At 41.6% G+C, this 19473-nt stretch overlaps 1 protein-coding gene across 2 annotated transcripts in view; it reads left to right on the top strand.

The window, feature by feature from the left end:
• The window catches only part of AK1 (adenylate kinase 1), a 55790-nt gene that overhangs the window by 11349 nt on the left and 24968 nt on the right, over nucleotides 1-19473 (top strand). Inside the window, exons 5-8 of one of the 2 annotated variants that reach the window (XM_075185158.1) lie at nucleotides 3521-3634; nucleotides 3744-3935; nucleotides 5010-5100; nucleotides 5182-5258. In XM_075185158.1, coding sequence (XP_075041259.1) covers nucleotides 3521-3634; nucleotides 3744-3935; nucleotides 5010-5100; nucleotides 5182-5258 — 474 coding nt within the window. Of the gene's footprint in view, nucleotides 1-3520; nucleotides 3635-3743; nucleotides 3936-5009; nucleotides 5101-5181; nucleotides 5259-13194; nucleotides 13313-19473 lie in introns of those variants that run through there. The other variant, XM_075185159.1, reaches the window with a different exon arrangement.

Here is a 19473-nt window from a genome sequence, read left to right as displayed (position 1 = left end):
CAGAGCTAGAAAAGTTGGATACGAAGCACAAGTGGGAGAAATCAAGGTCTGTCAATGAGGGTGGGAGATATGGTCCACTTGGTTAAACCAAGGTAGAGGTACGTTTTGAAGCAGTAGAGGTCGTAGGGTTGTGAACGGGATGTTTAAATCAGTCGGTATAAGAGTGGGTATATCAGCAGATAGTAAAAAAACATATGGGAACCAGGCAGCGAAGTTGTCCAGGAACTGCGAGGATAGACGTTTAATAATTTTTAATGAAATTATTTTGGCTGTTTGCTGCACATCTATCTACACCAAATTATGACGTGTGGTGTTAGGTTGTGTTGAGTCATCTTTTAGCTGCATCTGACTCTCCCTAACTTGTCATAGAAAGATACAGCCTGCGGAGTGTAACTGGTCTGATAGAGGAGACCCTCAGTTACACCAAATCCCTTGTGATAGAGCCATATGGTCACATGTAATCTCAGGACTCTATTGCTCGTATAGACAAAGCATAGGGGTGTTTTTAGGTCATATTTGGACCCCAAACTTTTCCTGATTTCTTGCAGTGAAGTGACGTAACGCTCGTCAAGGAATTCATTAACTTGCAAAAATAAGCTGCACTTGTACTTTATAGTATTGTATGTACAGTTTTATTTGTTCTGTACTGCCCCTCACGTTTATCTTGCATCTTATGTATCCTAGAACGTGCATTAATAATGGGATACTGACACTTTTGAGCTTTTTTTTTAGATGTGTACACAATCATTGCACCAGTAGGATGTGGGACGCCTTTAATTTTCCCAAATCTCCCAATATACCTTGCAGCTCTTTTAAGTATCCTGCACACACAAACAAAATGTCTATTCTTTTGCTGTTTTTGCATCACACTGTGGTGGTCATCATTCAGTATAATTTTGTGAACCGCTACAAAAGCAATCTTCTCGGCTTGCCAAGCTTGGTGTACTGGCACAGAGCCAGGCACGTGGTATCACACACAGAATTTGGACATACATTATGTGTCATTTAAGCAGAATGCATTGCACAGTACAAGTAAACTTCAATCACATTTAGCCCATTGCACCTGTACAGGGGTATAAGGGAAAATATATCTCTGTCTGGTACATTGACACTAATATGTAGACATAGGCAAACCGAGTAGGGGTTTTCTAGTGCCTAGAAACCCCCCTCCAAGCCTGGGGCACTGTATAATTGAGGTGGCTGGACCCTGCCCCTGCTTCACACGGCTCTGCTTGAAAAGGGAGAGCTGCGTACACCTAACAGTAGTGCACGCAGCATTGCCCATGTATATTATGGGGATAGGAAGAGTTGGAGAGCAGCCAAGCACTGTCTAAAATTATAGCCACGCCCCCCATGCATGATGGTCACACCCACTGGCGGCGTGGTGTGGAAACCCCCCGCTACAAATCCTGCGTTTGCCCCTGGTAGATGTGCCTGGGGGTAGGCTTCTAAGGAAGAAAAAGCAGGAGAACACCAGGGAGACCCCAAAGTGAAGGCCAAGGGGGATAGATGGGAGAAAGATAAGGGGATAAATAAAGAAAATTAGTTAATGTAGGGGGTGTTGATGCGGGTGAGAGCTCTGATGTCACAGAACTGGTTCTCACTGCAATGAAACCAGCTTATGTCATGGATTTGTTTTAAAAGCCGGTGACCCAGTCCAAGTATGCCCATTATGGGATCGGCCCGGGGAAGCAGATGCCCCCTAGCCCCTGCCAACAGGTTGTGCTAAAAGCTGGCCATCTATTGTCAGCTAGTGCCATTATCTGCTACCATTCAAGGGGCTCCCTGGCATCACATAAGGTTAGAATAACAGCTGAGCCCCTATAAGTTGCTGGTGTATATTACTATGTGCACTGGTTTTGCACCGGTTGGCAGAGATGATCCGCCAACTACACACATCACGGTTCACCACTGAAGAGAGTTTTGTTTTACGCTTTGGTCGTTTTTCAACATCATAAATGAGCTCTGTAATTGGAGAAGCTGGGAAAGATTTAGCACTCCCCCTGCAGGCATTTGGGAGACATTACATCAGTCTGAATATTGAGTTTGGAAACAAACTCAGCTGGTGAAGAATAATGGGGTTGTACTAAATCTGTGCTGAGTGCAATGTTCATTCATTTCCCTAATTGTGAAATGAGATTGACTAAATCTGGCATATAAATATTATGACTAGGTATTCAATAGAGGTTTTTTGGAACACACCCAGACCGCAGTGAGGTGCAGGAGTAGCACATTTTCAGAAAACAGAATATTTGCACTGGATTGATTTCAAATCATTTTATGTAGTTGATTTTTTTTATAATTAGAATACATTTATTTAGGCATTTTAATATTGAAATCATGTATTCATTTGGACCCAAGTTACAATAAGCCCTTTGTAATTTCAGATTACTTTAATGTTTTGCTTATGCATGCCCTCATGCAACCTTTGCTAAATGCACTTTATTTTTTTTCCTCTGTGTTTTATAATTATACTATCTGGGTACAATTGGAGATGTTTAAAAATGACTTTGCCCACACTACCGATGGCTTTCCCGTCTTCCTTATCTTGTGTAGCAGTTGTTCTCACAGTGGCTATAGAACATGCTCATTGGTCATGTCTTGTGTAGCAGTGCTCCACGCAGTGACTGTAGAAGGATGGGTTTGTAATTATTTGTGTGGAGATAACATGCCCCTTAGCTTGTGTAGTAGTGATGTGTTACTCACTGTAACTGTAAGGTGATGTATTTTATGATTATCTCAATGTGTGAAACATCCACCCTCCACATTACATTGTGTAGCAGAGCTCCTCACAGTGCCTGGAACAAAATGAGGTATTAATTATTTATGTGGATAATATGCCCCTCATCATTACCTTGAGTAGCAGTGCAGTGACCCTCAAAGTGACTGTAGGTGATATTTTTTGTGATTATGTCAATGTGTTTTACATTCCCCTCCTCATTACCTTGTGTAGCAGAGCTCCTCACAGTGTTTGTAAACATAATGGTAGTAATTATTTCTTTGGATATAACATTCTCCTAATCATTGCCTTGAATGCCAGTGCAGTGCTCCTCAAAGTGACTGTAGGTTATGTGTTTTGTGATATCACATTACCCCCCTAATTATCTCATGTAGCAGAGCTCCTCACAATGCCTGTAAAACAATGTGATAGCAATTATTTCTGTGGATATAACATTTCCTTCCTCATTTCCTTCAGTGCTCCTCAAAGTGACTGTAGGTGATGTGTTTTGTGATGATGTAATTGTGTATAACATTCCCCTCCTCATTCTACTGTGTAGCACTTCTCCTCACAGTGTCTGTAGGAGGAGGTACTCAAAGATCATTTCTTTTGCAGCAGTGCTCCCCACAGCGACTGTAGTAGGAGGCACTCAATGATCATTTCTTCTGTAGCAGTGCTCCTCATAGTGGGAGGCATGTCTTGTATAGCAGTGCTATAAGACTCCATAGTCCAAGTGCTCTCCTTGAAACCCACCATATGACTCCTGGTCAGATTTTCTTGTTATTGTCTCATTTTCTTCAGGAAACAACAATTGAGGAATTGAAGCAGCAATTTATCAACCATCAGGATGTTAGTGGCTTTGTAGTTGATGGTTTTCCAAGAGACATTGGACAGGCGTTCACCTTTGAAGAACAGGTAAGGGTGTATCAATGGCACCTTCATTACCATGCTTTCATATAAGTTCTTCTAGCTGCTAATAATAGAACTTTTAAGCGACATTTAGCATTGAGTGTGTCCCCCACAGATTTGTACTCCAGATCTGGTGATCTTCTTGTCGTGTTCAAGCCAACGCTTACGTCAGCGGTTGGAGAAACGTTCTGCACAGCAAGGTCGGCCTGATGACAACGCTCACGCTATCGACAGAAGACTGGAGACATTTAAACAGAACCTTCCTCTGATTGTCAAGTATTACCAAGACAAGGGGCTTATAGCCAGGGTGAGTGCTGCTATTAGGTGGGAAAGAGGAGCTACGGATGTCCTGGGGAACCGTCACGCACCGGACTTACCGCGGTTATAAGTAGATACTTGAGTTGTAAATGGACACGCTCCATTCTCCATTTACAACTCAAGTATCTATTAATTAGTCTAAATGGAAGGGCCAGTTTGGATAGTATGTTTGTGATCCAGTAGACACAGTAAACACACATTATTGTACTATTATTGTATGAACATGGTTACCGCACACACTACAGAAGCACTATGCCTCAGTCCACACAATATACTAACATTGACCCTGTGCAGAGCCCATCATGGTGACCAATGGAAGATATATAGCCCATTTTCTGGTAGCTAGTGTACAATACAAAGTCCAATCACTAGTATCCCACGTACAATAAACTTAACATGTGATTAACTAGTGACGAAAGTACAATACAGAGCCCTGTCTCTATTGGCTAGTATACAATATAGATCTATTCTCTGGTGGCTAGTATACAATATAGACCATTCTCTGGTGGCTAGTATACAATATAGACCATTCTCTGGTGGCTAGTATACAATATAGACCATTCTCTGGGGGCTAGTATACAATATAGACCATTCTCTGGGGGCTAGTATACAATATAGACCATTCTCTGGGGGCTAGTATACAATATAGACCTATTCTCTGGGGGCTAGTATACAATATAGATCTATTCTCTGGTGGCTAGTATACAATATAGACCATTCTCTGGTGGCTAGTATACAATATAGACCATTCTCTGGTGGCTAGTATACAATATAGACCATTCTCTGGGGGCTAGTATACAATATAGACCATTCTCTGGGGGCTAGTATACAATATAGACCATTCTCTGGGGGCTAGTATACAATATAGACCTATTCTCTGGTGGCTAGTGTACAATATAGACCTATTCTCTGGTGGCCAGTATACAATATAGACATATTCTCTGGTGGCTTTTGTAAAGTTCATATTAGTGATGTACCTACCTTCTTTACTGCCACTTAAACGTTCCTGTGTGGCTGTAACATCCTACTAACTTAAATACTGTTGATCCTTCTTATCCCTCAGTTTGATGCAGACAGAGAGGAGAACTGTATCTTTGAGGACATTTGCTGTGCCGTACAAGGACTTCTCTTCCCAGACGGTTTAGGAGTGGAAGGTGGGTGAGCTGCAGATCCCATATTGTTCCCTATGGCTCCACCTGCTCCCTTCTCTCTGTGACTCCCGCTCTCTCCTGTAGATTTCTGTCCGCAGGGCGCCCGCACCTCTTGTTCTGAAGACCCCACACAGACCAGGGAGGTGGAGCGGACTGAACAGGTAACGGCTGTCCTGCCTTTTATCAGGGTAATAACTTGGTACCAGTTGGTATGTGCGGTATGTTTGTCTGTTAGTTACACAATATATACGGTTTGTGCAGGTAGGACTATAGAATCCAGTTACATCACTGAGAATAATTTAATAATAATTAATAATCATTTACAGGATTCAGTATTGATATCAATGTCTCCTTTGTATAGGAATATATTATGTATAACAAATTCCTTTGCAATGTAATAAAAGTATTAATAACATGTGATAATATAATTACATATGTGATAATATACTGTATAATGTAAGTGACAGCGATAAATACATAATACACAATTAGTTAAATTGCATAGGCAAACCGAGGGGGGTTAAATAGTGCCTGGAAACCCCCCTCCAAGCCTGGAGCACTGTATAATTGAGGTGGCTGGACCCTGCCCCCACTTCACACGGCTCTGCTTGAAAAGGGAGAGCTGCGTGCACCTAACAGTAGTGTACGCAGCATTGCTCATGTATATTATGGGAATAGGAAGAGTTGGAGAGCAGCCAAACACTGTCTAAAATTATAGCAACGCCCCCATGCATGCTGGTCACGCCCACTGGTGGCATGGTGTGGAAACCCCCTTCTACAAATCCTGCATTTGCCCCTGAATTGTATACGCTTAAATAAATAAAGTGGACCTGTCACATCTCTGGTATGTTTAGATAAACTAAGTAATTTTCTAACTTACTTTTATTTCCAGTTCAGTGTTGTTTTAAAAGAAATTGATCCTGTCAATTAAATGTTTTTGCTCTCTGTTGTAATAGTCGTCACAAAGATTCATCAGCGGAACACACAAACAGTATTACATGGCGACCAATCAGATGCTAGCATTCGTTTTCTATGCCACGCTAGAAAAATTGAAGTTATAATCTGATTGGTGGGTTACAGCACATTTTGCCATGTTATTAAACAAGATGCTTAGTATGAGTTAATATTTTGTGTACATTAACACTTGAAATACATTAGGTTTATTGATCTGCAGAGTCACGTTATTTGACCCCATCAAGATTTGGGGTTTTTAACTGGCTTGGGGGATGACTGACAGATCCACCCTAAAGGATTGAGCTAAATATACTTGTTTATAGAGGGGCCAGCGCATCTAGGGCTTTCTAGTGAAGTACAGGAATATAGTTAATTTTCTAGGGCCTGATTCATTAAGGATCTTAACTTAAGAAACTTCTTATTTAAGTTTCCTGGACAAAACCATGTTACAATGCAAGGGGTGCAAATTAGTATCCTGTTTTGCACATAAGTTAAATACTGACTGTTTTTCCATGTAGCACACAAATATCAACTTTAAATCTCAGTGTACAAATAAGCCATCAAGTATTTGTGGGCTACATGAAAAAACAGTCAGTATTTAACTTATGTGCAAAACATAATACTAATTTGCACCCCTTGCATTGTAACATGGTTTTGTCCAGGAGACTTAAATAAGAAGTTTCTTAAGTTAAGATCCATAATGAATCAGGCCCCTAGTTATTTGGGCACCCAGGTATTTGAAGGATTGCAGTAACCATTTGAATTTGTTATCATGCTACCATGTGTGTGGAGAATGTGTGTGGAGATACACTAAGATCTAAAACTTCTGTGTTATCTGTGTCGATCTTATAAATAGAAAGCTGTAAGTATGGATTTCTTTGAGAAGATTAGTGCAGGATAACTGGTGCTGCAACAGAAAGTTGTCTGCGTCTAGTAAAAGCTTATACTAGAGAGAACCCTGAAGGACTACGTTAAATAGTCTTGTTAATGGATAGGCCGGTGTAACTGGCATTTTTTGTAATATTGAGGGGTCAAACCCAGGGGCAAACGCAGGATTTGTAGAGGGGGGTTTCCACACCACGCCGCCAGTGGGCGTGGCCAGCATGCATGGGGGCATGCCTATAATTTTAGAGAGTGCTTGGCTGCTCTCCAACTCTTCCTATCCCCGTAATATACATGGGCAATGCTGCATGCACTACTGTTAGCTGCACACAGCTCTCCCTTTTCAAGCAGAGCTGTGTGAAGCTGGAGCAGGGTTCAGCCACCTCAATTATACAGTGCCCCAGGCTTAAAGGGGGGTTTCCAGGCACTAGGAAACCCCCCTGGGTTTGCCTATGAAACCTATCAGTGATATCCTTGTACAAGGACCCTAGTTGATATTTGGTAAAGGAAAGAAGCTTACAGGAATTGGATCCCGGTCTATGTGAGAACGGGAAGGACTAGGAGCCGCAAATAAGGGCCTTAGGCTTTGAAGGACCTTGTAGTACTCTTGGAATCTGACAGTTATCTATTGGGTATCATATGTAATTGATCCTCATTATCCTTCATTCATGTGAGTCTGCTTTATCCCCCTTCCCCACTGTAATATCTCTGTCTATGACATTGTATTGCTTTATCTCACAGGGATTTGGTTGAGTTGGTCTTGCAGCTCTAGTAATTTATTATGGAAGCGCTGGCATTTTGGAGTGAGAGTTTGGATTCTTGATTCAAAGCTTTTGTTTTGACCTGTGCAATTCTCATAAAGACCCCTCTCACGGTAGCCTTGTGGGCTTCCCAGATGGTTGATTTGGATAGTTCAGGGGTTGTTATTTAGCTTGAAGTGTTCAATGATTTAACGTTTAATCGTGTCAACAAATCTCTGGTTTCAATAATAAAGCCTCTTATATGTGCCAGTGGCAGTCTGACCATCTGTTTGAGTGGCGCTTGCGTCTACGAAAGTCATATCAATGCACGGGTGGACTTTATACAGGGAAGAGAAGTTGGATAATGTCTTTTGTTAGAGGAATCCATTTATCGTACAGATTGCACGGGGTGCCCAGTAGGGAATGCCTACAAAAGCCTCACTTTCCTCCCAATCCTAAAGCCCACGCCAGTCTGAGCTGGCACCCAGTCCTAATCCCTCCTCTTCTCTTAGCTCTACCCCCAGTCAATGACCCATTCCAGCTTCTGACGACCTTCTACAGCTGTAGTGTTTGTGTCTTGTTCTACAGTCCAAGCTGAACTCTCTCCGGAGAGCGACGGGTTATTTCAAATATTGTAAAATATTTGATGCAGCCGGGTGAGTGTAGCAGTTTACACTTTTCTATGTCTCCCGCTATGAGCGGTACTGTGAGCCATCTTCTAGCTGAGTGGTCACTAATCAGTTTTTTGCTCACATCACTGTCTCTGCGTAAGTCTTCCATCAAATCACATCTGCTTCAATAGATAGCTGAGTACCTCCAGACATCTGAAATCAGATTATATGACGTGGGTTTGGTGTTGATACTGTAGATGAAGATATATATACAACAGGCAGACCCCAGGGAGGAACAGCGCCAGTGACTTCTATCTTCATATCTGCTTTTCTGTCTGGTTGTAGAGGTTGCTGTTGACGATGCAGCTCGATCAAACGCTCAGGAGAGTCAATCAATTGTCTTCTCAGCTGCGGAATACATAATGATTCCGTTCATGTGTACGTTACTGTAGCAACAGATTTACTAAGCTGCGGGTTTGAAAAAGTGGGGCTGTTGCCTATAGCAACCAATCAGATTCTAGCTGTCATTTATTTAGTACCTTCTACAAAATGACAGCTAGAATCTGATTGGTTGCCATAGGCAGCATCCCCACCTTTTCAAGCCCGCAGCTTAGTAAATCTAGCCCTTTGTGTTTAAAGCTTCTTAGATACATGTAATAATTGACATAATTCATTATCTCTACCCTAAGTCTGGGTGCACACTACAGGGTTTTTAGCCACTTATCGTGCCAATCGCACGATCAATAATGATTGGCCCGATATGGCATTAGCGTGTACGCTCCGATGATGAACGATTATTGTTCCAAAGCTCATTGTATCGTTTAATTTGATTTTTAAACCAAACTAAAAATATTGTTCAACGATGGAACAATGTCGTTCCAATTCTGCAGTGTGTCTGCACTCAGGACCGGAAGTGTCCATAGATCTCTATGGAGTGTGCAGAGTCAGGATCTTTTCAGCCGATGGTTATGACAGATGAAGAGCTCCGGTTTCCTCCCACACTCCAAAAAACATACTGGTAGGTTAATTGGCTGCTATTTGTGTGTGTGTGTTAGGGAATTTAGACTGTAAGCTCCAATGGGGCAGGGACTGATGTGAATGAGTTCTCTGTACAGCGCTGCCGAATTAGCGGCGCTATATAAATAAATAGATGATGATATGTATTGGGTTATATAATGTAATTATTGTTCCAACCTACGAATGAGTCTTCGCATGTCTATATGACATACAGCGGACGCTGGATGTTTTTTGGTTAAACAATGTTGGGTATATAATTAAAGAGTAATTCATTATTGCGGAAGAAAAACTTTATTGTTTTTATAATTGTTGAAAAATACCTTATATGAACTGTCCTGCTGGTGGCACTATTACAATTTATATTTATAAAAGTCATGCTTGTGATTGACTTGCGGTCTATATCTGCTATTATAACAGAAACCAAACCTTGTACAGATAGGTGTAAACGCTCCCTATTCTTACGTTTTCCCCTGTGCTTTCTAATCCCTAGACATGCTCCTGTCACTACACTGTTACAATAGTCAGTGCTGTGTGGCTGACCACAAATGTGAAACGTATCACTTGTCAACCATAGGCGGTCAGTTGTAGCCGCTTCCTTACACTATTGCTGTTGGCAATCACAGCTGAGACAGCCAATCACAAAACAGTAAGAAAGATGGGCGGGGCTGACCCCCTAACCTCACATTAAAATCTGCATAACACAACTTTCTTTCACTGGTAGCCTAGCGAGCTTACCAGATAGATCTCCCAGACTCTCTAGAGTGCTTGGATCTGATGGGATTTACAGTTCCTCCGCTATCTGAGTGTTACCAAAATCACCAGGCATCCTGCAGCTCTTGATAATGTCTTGACGCTCTCGGTTGGCTGGAGTCTCTCTCTTTCTCTCTCTCTCTCTTTAATTCCTCTCAGGCTCCTGGGGATGTCTCTCTCTAGTCTGCAGCTCGTCTCTCTCATAGATGCCTCTTATCCCCTCTTACAGACAGGCTTCTCTAGGGCAGTCAGGTGACTACGGGTAGCGAATACCTCTTCACGTGCACCCCAAGCGCTCTCTTGGGTTCCAGCTATATACTGAAACTGCCTATGAGGCCTTCACTGTCTGCCACTCAGCAATGCCTACAGCAGTGATAATCCCCACCTGCAGCTTGCACACAAGGGCCCGCAGCGCGCCCTCTCTCTCGTCATGCTTGCCTATGCGTTGCCAGGAACAGTGGACTCACCCCTCAGTATCGGAGGGTTTTAATCTTTTCTATCCTCTGACCCATTTGAGATTCAGCTTTAAGACCCAATAATAGGGTTTTTCTTATTAAATAGTTTACTGTTACTTTTTATTAAGAAAAACAGCTAAGTCTGTATATAAAATAAAATTAAAATATGATTTAGATGCTTTCTTTGGCCTTTCTCTCTCCCCCCCAGTTCCCCACCCCCCCATTCCTTATCAAACGTACAAAATAAGAGGAAACACCTTGTATATTCATGTTACTTTGTTTATTATGTTGGAAGTTATTTTTGTTTTTCATTTGTTTCCTCTTTAAATAAAGTTGAAAAAATAAATAAATATATGATTTAGATGTATATACTTGTAGTTATTACGTAGAGGTACACTATAGTTTTGCTAACAGTGTTCTGGGTGCACATTATACATGGGATTGTGACTCACTGTTTCAGGTCTCCGCCCTCAGGTTAAGAACCCCATTGATCTATATGTCTTTCTGTAGTTAAACCATCAATTCATTCTGCAAATGCAAATGTTTTACTCTGCAATATAAAAACATTTATTATTCCTCAATGTATCTTGAATCAATAGGGCAAAGCACGTATGTAATGTTACTGTGCACTCTGTACGTACCCTACTGTATGTTACTCTGAGCAGTATGTGCACCTATAGTATGCCTCTGCAGGCTGTACTCACCTCTGTTACTCTGCAGGCTGTACTCACCTCTGTTACTCTGCAGTTTATACTCACTTATGTTACTCTGCAGGTTACACTCACCTCTGTTACTCTGCAGGCTGTACTCACCTCTGTTACTCTGCAGGCTGTACTCACTTATGTTACTCTGTAGGCTGTACTCACCTGTTACTCTGCAGGCTGGTCACACCTCTGTTACTCTTCAGTCAGTACTCACCTCTGTTACTCTGCAGGCTGTACTCACTTATGTTACTCTGCGGGCTGCACACACCTCTGTTATTCTGTAGACTATACTCACCTCTCTTACTCTGCAGGCTATACTCACCTCTGTTACCCTGCAGGCTATACTCACCTCTGTTACTCTGCAGGCTATACTCACCTCTGTTACTCTGCAGGCTGTACTCACCTCTGTTACTCTGCAGGCTGTACTCACCTCTGTTACTCTGCAGGCTGTACTCACTTATGTTACTCTGCAGGCTGTACTCACCTGTTACTCTGCAGGCTGGTCACACCTCTGTTACTCTGCAGTCAGTACTCACCTCTGTTACTCTGTAGGCTGTACTCACTTATGTTACTCTGCGGGCTGCACACACCTCTGTTATTCTGTAGACTATACTCACCTCTGTTACTCTGCAGGCTATACTCACCTCTGTTACCCTGCAGGCTATACTCACCTCTGTTACCCTGTAGGCTATACTCACCTCTGTTACTCTGCAGGCTATACTCACCTCTGTTACTCTGCAGGCTATACTCACCTCTGTTACTCTGCATGCTATACTTACCTCTGTTACTCTGCAGGCTGTACTCACCTCTGTTACTCTGCAGGCTGTACTCACCTCTGTTACTCTGCAGGCTGTACTCACCTCTTTTACTCTGCAGGCTGTACTCACCTCTGTTACTCTGCAGGCTATACTCACCTCTGTGACCCTGTAGGCTATACTCACCTCTGTTACTCTGCAGGCTATACTCACCTATGTAACCCTGGAGTTTATACTCACCTATGTAATACTACTCTCTCTATATATTGATCTATATTACCCTGCATTCTGTATCATCTGTGTTATCCTGCTCTATATACACACTCATGTTACTCTGCAGGCTGTACTCACCTATATTACCCTGCATTCTATATCACCTGTGTTATCCTGCTCTATATACACACACCCATGTTACTTTGCATTTGATACTCTCCTATACTGCGATCTCATCTGATTCGCTCACCCATAGACCAAGCGATAGGACTGGCACCTCTGTGCGGGCACCTGTACTCTGTCGTAGCCATTAAATAAAAATGTTTCATTACACCATACCATTATGTAATAAAACAGAGAGTGTGGAAACTCCCAGAGTCCTTTTGGGTCACATAAACCACTCTTGTCCCATGTGACTTTCTTTCACATGAAAACTGAAAGTATCAAACATAAAAGTTTGCAGAACTTCCTAAATCTTTACTCCTTAGACGTCTCTGCAGATCATTCCTTTCTTCTAACTAAGTATATTCAGCTAAACGTCACATACATACTTCACGCCTAGCAGTAACCCCCGGACCTCTAATGCTGTCTTCTTACTTTCTGACCATCTGCGTTTCTTAATGGCGCAAGTTCAGTACAGACACTCTGGATCCTAATCTATAATGATGTGTATATATACAGTGTGTGTGAGCCTAGACAAGTCACAGTCATGTAGATAAATAGGTGCACTTTGAACATTTAACGTGCCCACTTGGAGCAGATTACTAACATTGTGTGTACAATGACACTAATAAATTATGTGTCATCTTCCCATACTTAGAAAATAGGATGTGGTTGACAACTGGAATGCTGGAAAATATGCCAATTTGTGCAAATTGTCCTATAACCTTCCCATCAGAGCTTTCTGCCTCTCTCCTGCTCTATGCTTGCCTGACATTTATATGCAGCCCACATCTTGAGAGCCTACTGCTGTCCTTTCCAGGCTAAGGGATATGGCAAGACATCCCGCTCCCAGCATGCACTGCAGCAGACAGCTATATATAGAGGCACAAATAGCCAGGGCAGCTGCTTGAAGAAGATACCAAGTCTTCTCCTCTCTTGCTCCTTGGGTTCCCTGGCCATAGGCACTGACAGGTCAGTACAACAACAGCACCACCACCACCACCACCACCTCCAGCCTCAGACATTTATAGGTTAACATGTGATTTCCTGGAGGCTTGTGTGACGTTTGGATGCTCCATTGAAGATTAATTCCTGCTCTCTGCAGTTTGAATGTTATGGGTTACATGCTCCATTAGCATCAAGGGGTTAATCATGTGTCCAGACGCTGCCTCTCTTGTCACTTGGACAGTCTGCAGTCTCACCAGTCATAGCCACCTGTTGCTGGGGGTCATGCTGTAGAATGGAAGACCGGGGGGAAGGTGTTCTTAATTCAACATAATTGCATTTTGCAGCATTGAGTCATGCAGAATGTGGGTGTACTGTTAGTTTGCAAGGATTAATCTATTACTGAAGATTGCATTGATTATTATTATATCATTAAATAAAGCCTCTGCTTACCTTTCTAAGGTGGGATTAGAGACTTGTTTTTTTTTTTTTATTCTGGACAATCCCAGTTTTTTTTAACCTGCAAATCTCTAATTGCAGAAATTAAGTCTCTTGATAAATTTAGCTTTAGATTGGCTGTGAGGAATGATTTATAGCCTACAGCTGGATGCAAAAGGAGTTTACTTTCTAGGTGTCCGGGGTCTACATGCTGAACACAGCTTAGACATTATATGGTAGGGATCATTGATCCTTATAGAGATAATCATATGAAACACTGGACCATAACTGCAAGAAAATACACCTAACGGCAGTCACGGTCCATCCAGCGTTCACTGTAAATCCTGTGTGATCCATAAAATGCCTACACAGAATTTAAGCAACTAGTAGATTTTTAATTCTGTTATTTTTTTATTATTATTTTTAATTGACTCAAAAATATGTCATATAGAGTTTCTGTTCTCTTGGCGAAAATGAAAACTTCACCTTGGAGAACTATAGTGGCTCCATATATTATTACTAATAGTAATCGTTATTTTACCATCGTCTATAATATTCCGCTAGCACTGGTAGAAGCTGCCGTGTTTTGTTTTTTTCATTGCATAGCTATTGGGGCACCTCACTTATTAATAATATACTGTATGACTAGGTAATATGACTTTGAATGCCGTGGGTGGAGAAGCTAGGTTAGAGGCTGGTTAGGGTTATAGGTGTGAATACATTTTGCCCTCGCTCAGTTGTCTGTAAAGCTTCTATGATAATATGTCAATGCTATATTGGCCATTTGGAATGGTGTCGCTTGTAGCGGCAGTAGGAAAAATCCCTGGTAACTTTTGCGTCATGTACAAATTTGCAAAGTTCAGTAACTGATAACAGCCTATCGGCAACTAGCTTCGGTCAACCTAGTGGAAGTTAGGTTAATGAAAATAAGTTGGTTGCTGTACTGTGCAAATTACTAAATAACCCCCTTTGTTTGTACGTTAGCTTTTAGTACGTGATCAAATATATTTATTATTTATAGTCATCAGCCGTATATAAAAATTAGAATAAGACATTGCTTGCACCATTTTATATGTAGGAAGTGTTAACTAGTAATTGCTTTGTCACAAACCATAACCTGACCATTATTATATAATGTTATTAGGCTAGCAGGGAGTTTTAAACAAGTCACCGGGGACCAGTATGCAGATTAGCACTTCATGTTCAGAGCACTGGTTTGTGGGCATACAATTGACTTATGGGTATTCCCAGAAGGCAGTGCTGCAGAAATGGCACGGCTTATTAGACTGGCGTGATAAAGCCATTCATTAATATAGCATAACTTCTAGCATCCTGCACACAAAATGTTCTGCTTCGAAAATATTTAGGAATTTGCTGCTGGAGTTTATAGAACTGGTGCTACACATTGGTATTAAATAGTTCTAGTTAACACGGGAGAGACAGTAAGACAATAAACGATAGAGAATAATGGCTCAGACAGTTCATTTGCTCAGTGTTTGGGGCAAATAAGTACATTTACACTTTTTGGGCTTCATTCATTAAGGAGAGCTAAGCAAAAAAAAACAGATTCAATTTTGACCTTGGCTAAACTATGTTGCATTGGAGGGGGAGGTCAATTTAAAATGTGAGGACAGATTTATAGTTGGGGTAGGGCACGTCCTAGATCAACTTTAAATTTCAGTGTACAAACAAACCGCATCTAATTATTATTATTATTAACATATTCCATATCATAGGCAAACCGAGGGGGTTTCCTAGTGCATGGAAACCCCCCTCCAAGCCTGTGGCACTGTATAATTGAGGTGGCTGGACCCTGTTCCCGCTTCACACAGCTCTGCTTGAAAAGGGAGAGCTGCGTGCACCTAACAGTAGTGCAGGCAGCATTGCCCATGTATATTATGGGGATAGGATGAGTTGGAGAGCAGCCAAGCACTGTCTAAAATTATAGCCACGCCCCCATGCATGCTGGTCACGCCCACTGGCGGCGTGGTGTGGAAAACACCCTCCACAAATCCTGTGTTTGCCCCTGCATATTGGCATATTCTGTAGCGCTTTACAATTGGAATCATCCACAGTAATAAAACGAGGGGGTGCTATAGGCAGACAGAGAGGTAAGAGGGCCCTGCTCACAAGCTTACAATCTGTAGGATATATCTAATGTAAGTGGAGGAGTCAATTCAGCATATTTTTATTAGGTGCCCACTCTCCTTGTCCTGGGATTTCTCTTCCCAGCTGTGGTTTAATTCAGTGATCTCCTTATGGGTCTTAAGTTTTCCAAGAACAATGTATTTTGTAAGATTTACTCATGGCATATACTCGAGCATTATAAAGAGTGATAAAGAGGACTAGGTGTAAGGATACAATGTACTTGCAGCGGATGGACTTAAATTCCATTGCATTAAGAAACATTTCACTGCCAAGTAACTCAGAAAAATCCATTCTCCAGTATAGCAGTACAGAGATTTATAATTTAGAAAGTGATCCAGTAACTTTGCATTTTCAGTGCATGGATGGATGTTTAGATACCTCAATAAGTTGTGATACATGTTGGGGTTGTTTTAAAGTTAGGAGCAAATTCATCTATTGGGTGCAAAACTGCACCTGGGGGTACATTTACTAAAGTTTCTAAAAAGGAAAAGTGGAGGTGTTGCCCATAGCAACCAATCAGATGCTAGCTATCATTTTGTAGAATACACTAGATAAATTGATAGCTAGGATCTGATTGGTTGCTATGGGCAACACCTCCACTTTTCATTTTTAGAAACTTTACGAAGTCTACCCCTTGGAATAGACATGTCAGGGGGAGGGGTGTAAAATGCACAAACTGATTTACAGTTGTCAGGGGGCGGGGCTAGCCCAGCTCCAAAATGCAATATAATAATAAACTTGGCCGGTGTGTGTGTACAGTATGCAACAGCATCCAGTATTTGCCCTGTGTCCAAAAGAAGTGTGTATTTGCAATATGGATTGCCCAAACTACAATTTGCTGCATTCTATATACTTGGAATAAATTTGTGGTGCAGATAGTTTTGCTATATTTTGTATACTTTTAATAATTTATGATACATTTGCTGGTAGGGTAATCTAGTGATCTGACCGAACAGATCACAAGGGTCCTATTCATTGTGGTCAAACAGTGATCCAGACGAGATCAGATTGGGAAGGTCGGTCTTTAGGAAACACACGCAGAGCAACAACGTTCAGAGTTTCTATGATATTGTAATTTTAGTAGGATTGTTTAGGATTCCATGGAACACGTATCTTAAAACCCACGGGCCAGCAAGTACCGTGTCTACAGTCGTCATGTCTATCAAATGACACCATGGTAATTCCTGGTAGGTGACTGGACTGGGCACAGAGGGTAAGCGAGAGCCTGCTTGGTAAAGTGACACTATCTGGGGTGGATGCAGGTAACAGATCATGTCACCTTCCTGTATGGCATTTCAGCTCCGTCTAAAGCTACAGCTCCTGGTGTATTATATAACTCAGGACGTGTGTTCATCTCTGAACTTTTATCCAAAACTTTTAGCGTTTAGGACAGTTTCGGCTAACCTGTGACACTCCAGGTGTTGTGAAACTACAAGTCCCAGCATGCTTTGCCAATATATAGCAGCTTATTGCTGGAAGGGTATGCTGGGACTTGTAGTTTCACAACACCTGGAGTGTCACAGGTTAGCCAGCACTGGTTTAGAAGCTCACTAGCCAGCTGTTATAAAGTCTCTGACACTTGTCCGTTTCTTATATTTCTAATAAAACTATGTGCTGTGCATAGGAGTCTAGATGGCATAATGTACCATAGAGATGGCAAGGGGACCATTAGGGCATTTTGGCCCCAGGATACTCTTGTTTTTACCAATAAGAGACGGCACCTTGAACGATTGTCAACGCTACAGTCAGCACTGTATGAGTTTGTGGCTGTTTATTGGATATATTACGGATAGTGCAGCCACTCAGTCTGTTCTTCCCATGTAAAAGAGTTTATGCAGAAACACACACACATACATCATCATTTATTTATATAGCGCCACTAATTCCGCAGCGCTGTACAGAGAACTCGCTCACATCAGTCCCTGCCCCATTGGAGCTTACAATCTAAATTCCCTAATATAGACACACACATAGAGAGAGACTAGGGTAAATTTTGATAGCAGCCATTTAGCCTACCAGTATGTTTTTGGAGTGTGGGAGGAAACCAGAGCACCCGGAAGAAACCTCCGCAAACACAGGGAGAACATACAAGCTCACAGATAAGGCCATGGTCGGGAATCAAACTCATGACCCCAGTGCTGTGAGACAGAAGTGCTAACCACTGAGCCACTCGTATACATCCTATATATGTATATATTAATCAAAATATAAAACAATGCATGTGAGACACCAAATTGTGAAAGCAGAGTACAGAATACACGGCCAGGTAATGTCACCAGAAATAGGACCTTGGATTTATACTGATATAAGTTAAAGCAGCAGATTAGTCAGGCAGTGGGAAGAGGGTTTGTATAGGAAGAGGTATTAATAGCAGGGGAGAGAGGTCATATTACCACTTTATAGGTCACCAGGAAGACCAAGCTCCAATAAGAACATAAATTACAGTAAGTCCAGAGAAGAGCTACTGTCATGGTGCATGGGCTGAATAACAAAGGATAGAGGCGATATAAGAGGAACATCATCATTTATTTATATAGTGCCAACATATTTTTTTGCAGTTTAAATCGTCTGCCCCACAAACATACTAGGGTTAATTTTGTCACAAGCCCATTACCCCAGAGCTGAGAGGTGGCGATGCTAACCACTGTGCCATCAGGAGCCTCAAAATATATATATATATATATATATATATATATATATATATATATATATATATATATATATATATATATATATATATATATATATATATATATATATATATAATCTGTATCTACAGCAAGGAGGCCTGCTTTGACATTGCAGGGAGTAAGAATGAAGGGTAGCACAAGGAGAGATTGTTTTCTAAAAAGGGTGATAGATCAGTGGAATAGTCATCATCATCGTTTATTTAACGGGCGTCACAGATTCCGTAGCGCCGGGCAATTGCTGTTCTGATATGACATAGAAGAATACAATAAGAAACATAACACATGCAAGAGTACAATTATACCTAATAGCGCATACATGACTACAATAGGTAGAGAGGACCCTGCTCATGAGAGCTTACATTCTAGAGGAAGGGGGTAATGAGAGACAGTAGGAGCAAATGGGACACAAGTGGACATGGTGGGCAGAGGTAGTAGATGGAGGGGACATGAGGGTTTAGGAGGAGGTAGAGTAGGCAAGGATGAAGAATTATTCATTAATTCAAGACTATGTATGGGACAATCGTATCGCTGTACAATAGAAAAAGATGAAGAAAAAAAACAAGCATACATAAACACATACAAAAAAATATGAACACCCTTTCCCTTGGCCAAGTAATGAATAGCTGCTATTTCTCACACCCGATTACCAGTATGTGAGATCAGAAAATGTGACCTATTCTCAAAATAGGAAGTTCATGTGAGGAGTTTGTATGCTCTCCCCGTGTTTGTGTGGGTTTCCTCTGGGTGCTCCGGTTTCCTCCCACACTCCAAAAACATACTGGTAGGTTAATTGGCTGCTATCAAATTGATCCGTGTGTGTGTTAGGGAATTTAGTCTGTAAGCCCCAATGGGGCAGGGACTGATGTGAGTGAGCTCTCTGTACAGTGCTGCGGAATTAGTGGCGCTATATAA

This window comes from Mixophyes fleayi, chromosome 9 (assembly GCF_038048845.1).
Source record: "Mixophyes fleayi isolate aMixFle1 chromosome 9, aMixFle1.hap1, whole genome shotgun sequence".
Lineage (NCBI taxonomy): Eukaryota > Metazoa > Chordata > Amphibia > Anura > Limnodynastidae > Mixophyes > Mixophyes fleayi.
The sequence above is the reverse complement of the archived record's forward strand: the minus strand, read 5'-3'. Positions and strand labels throughout refer to the sequence as shown.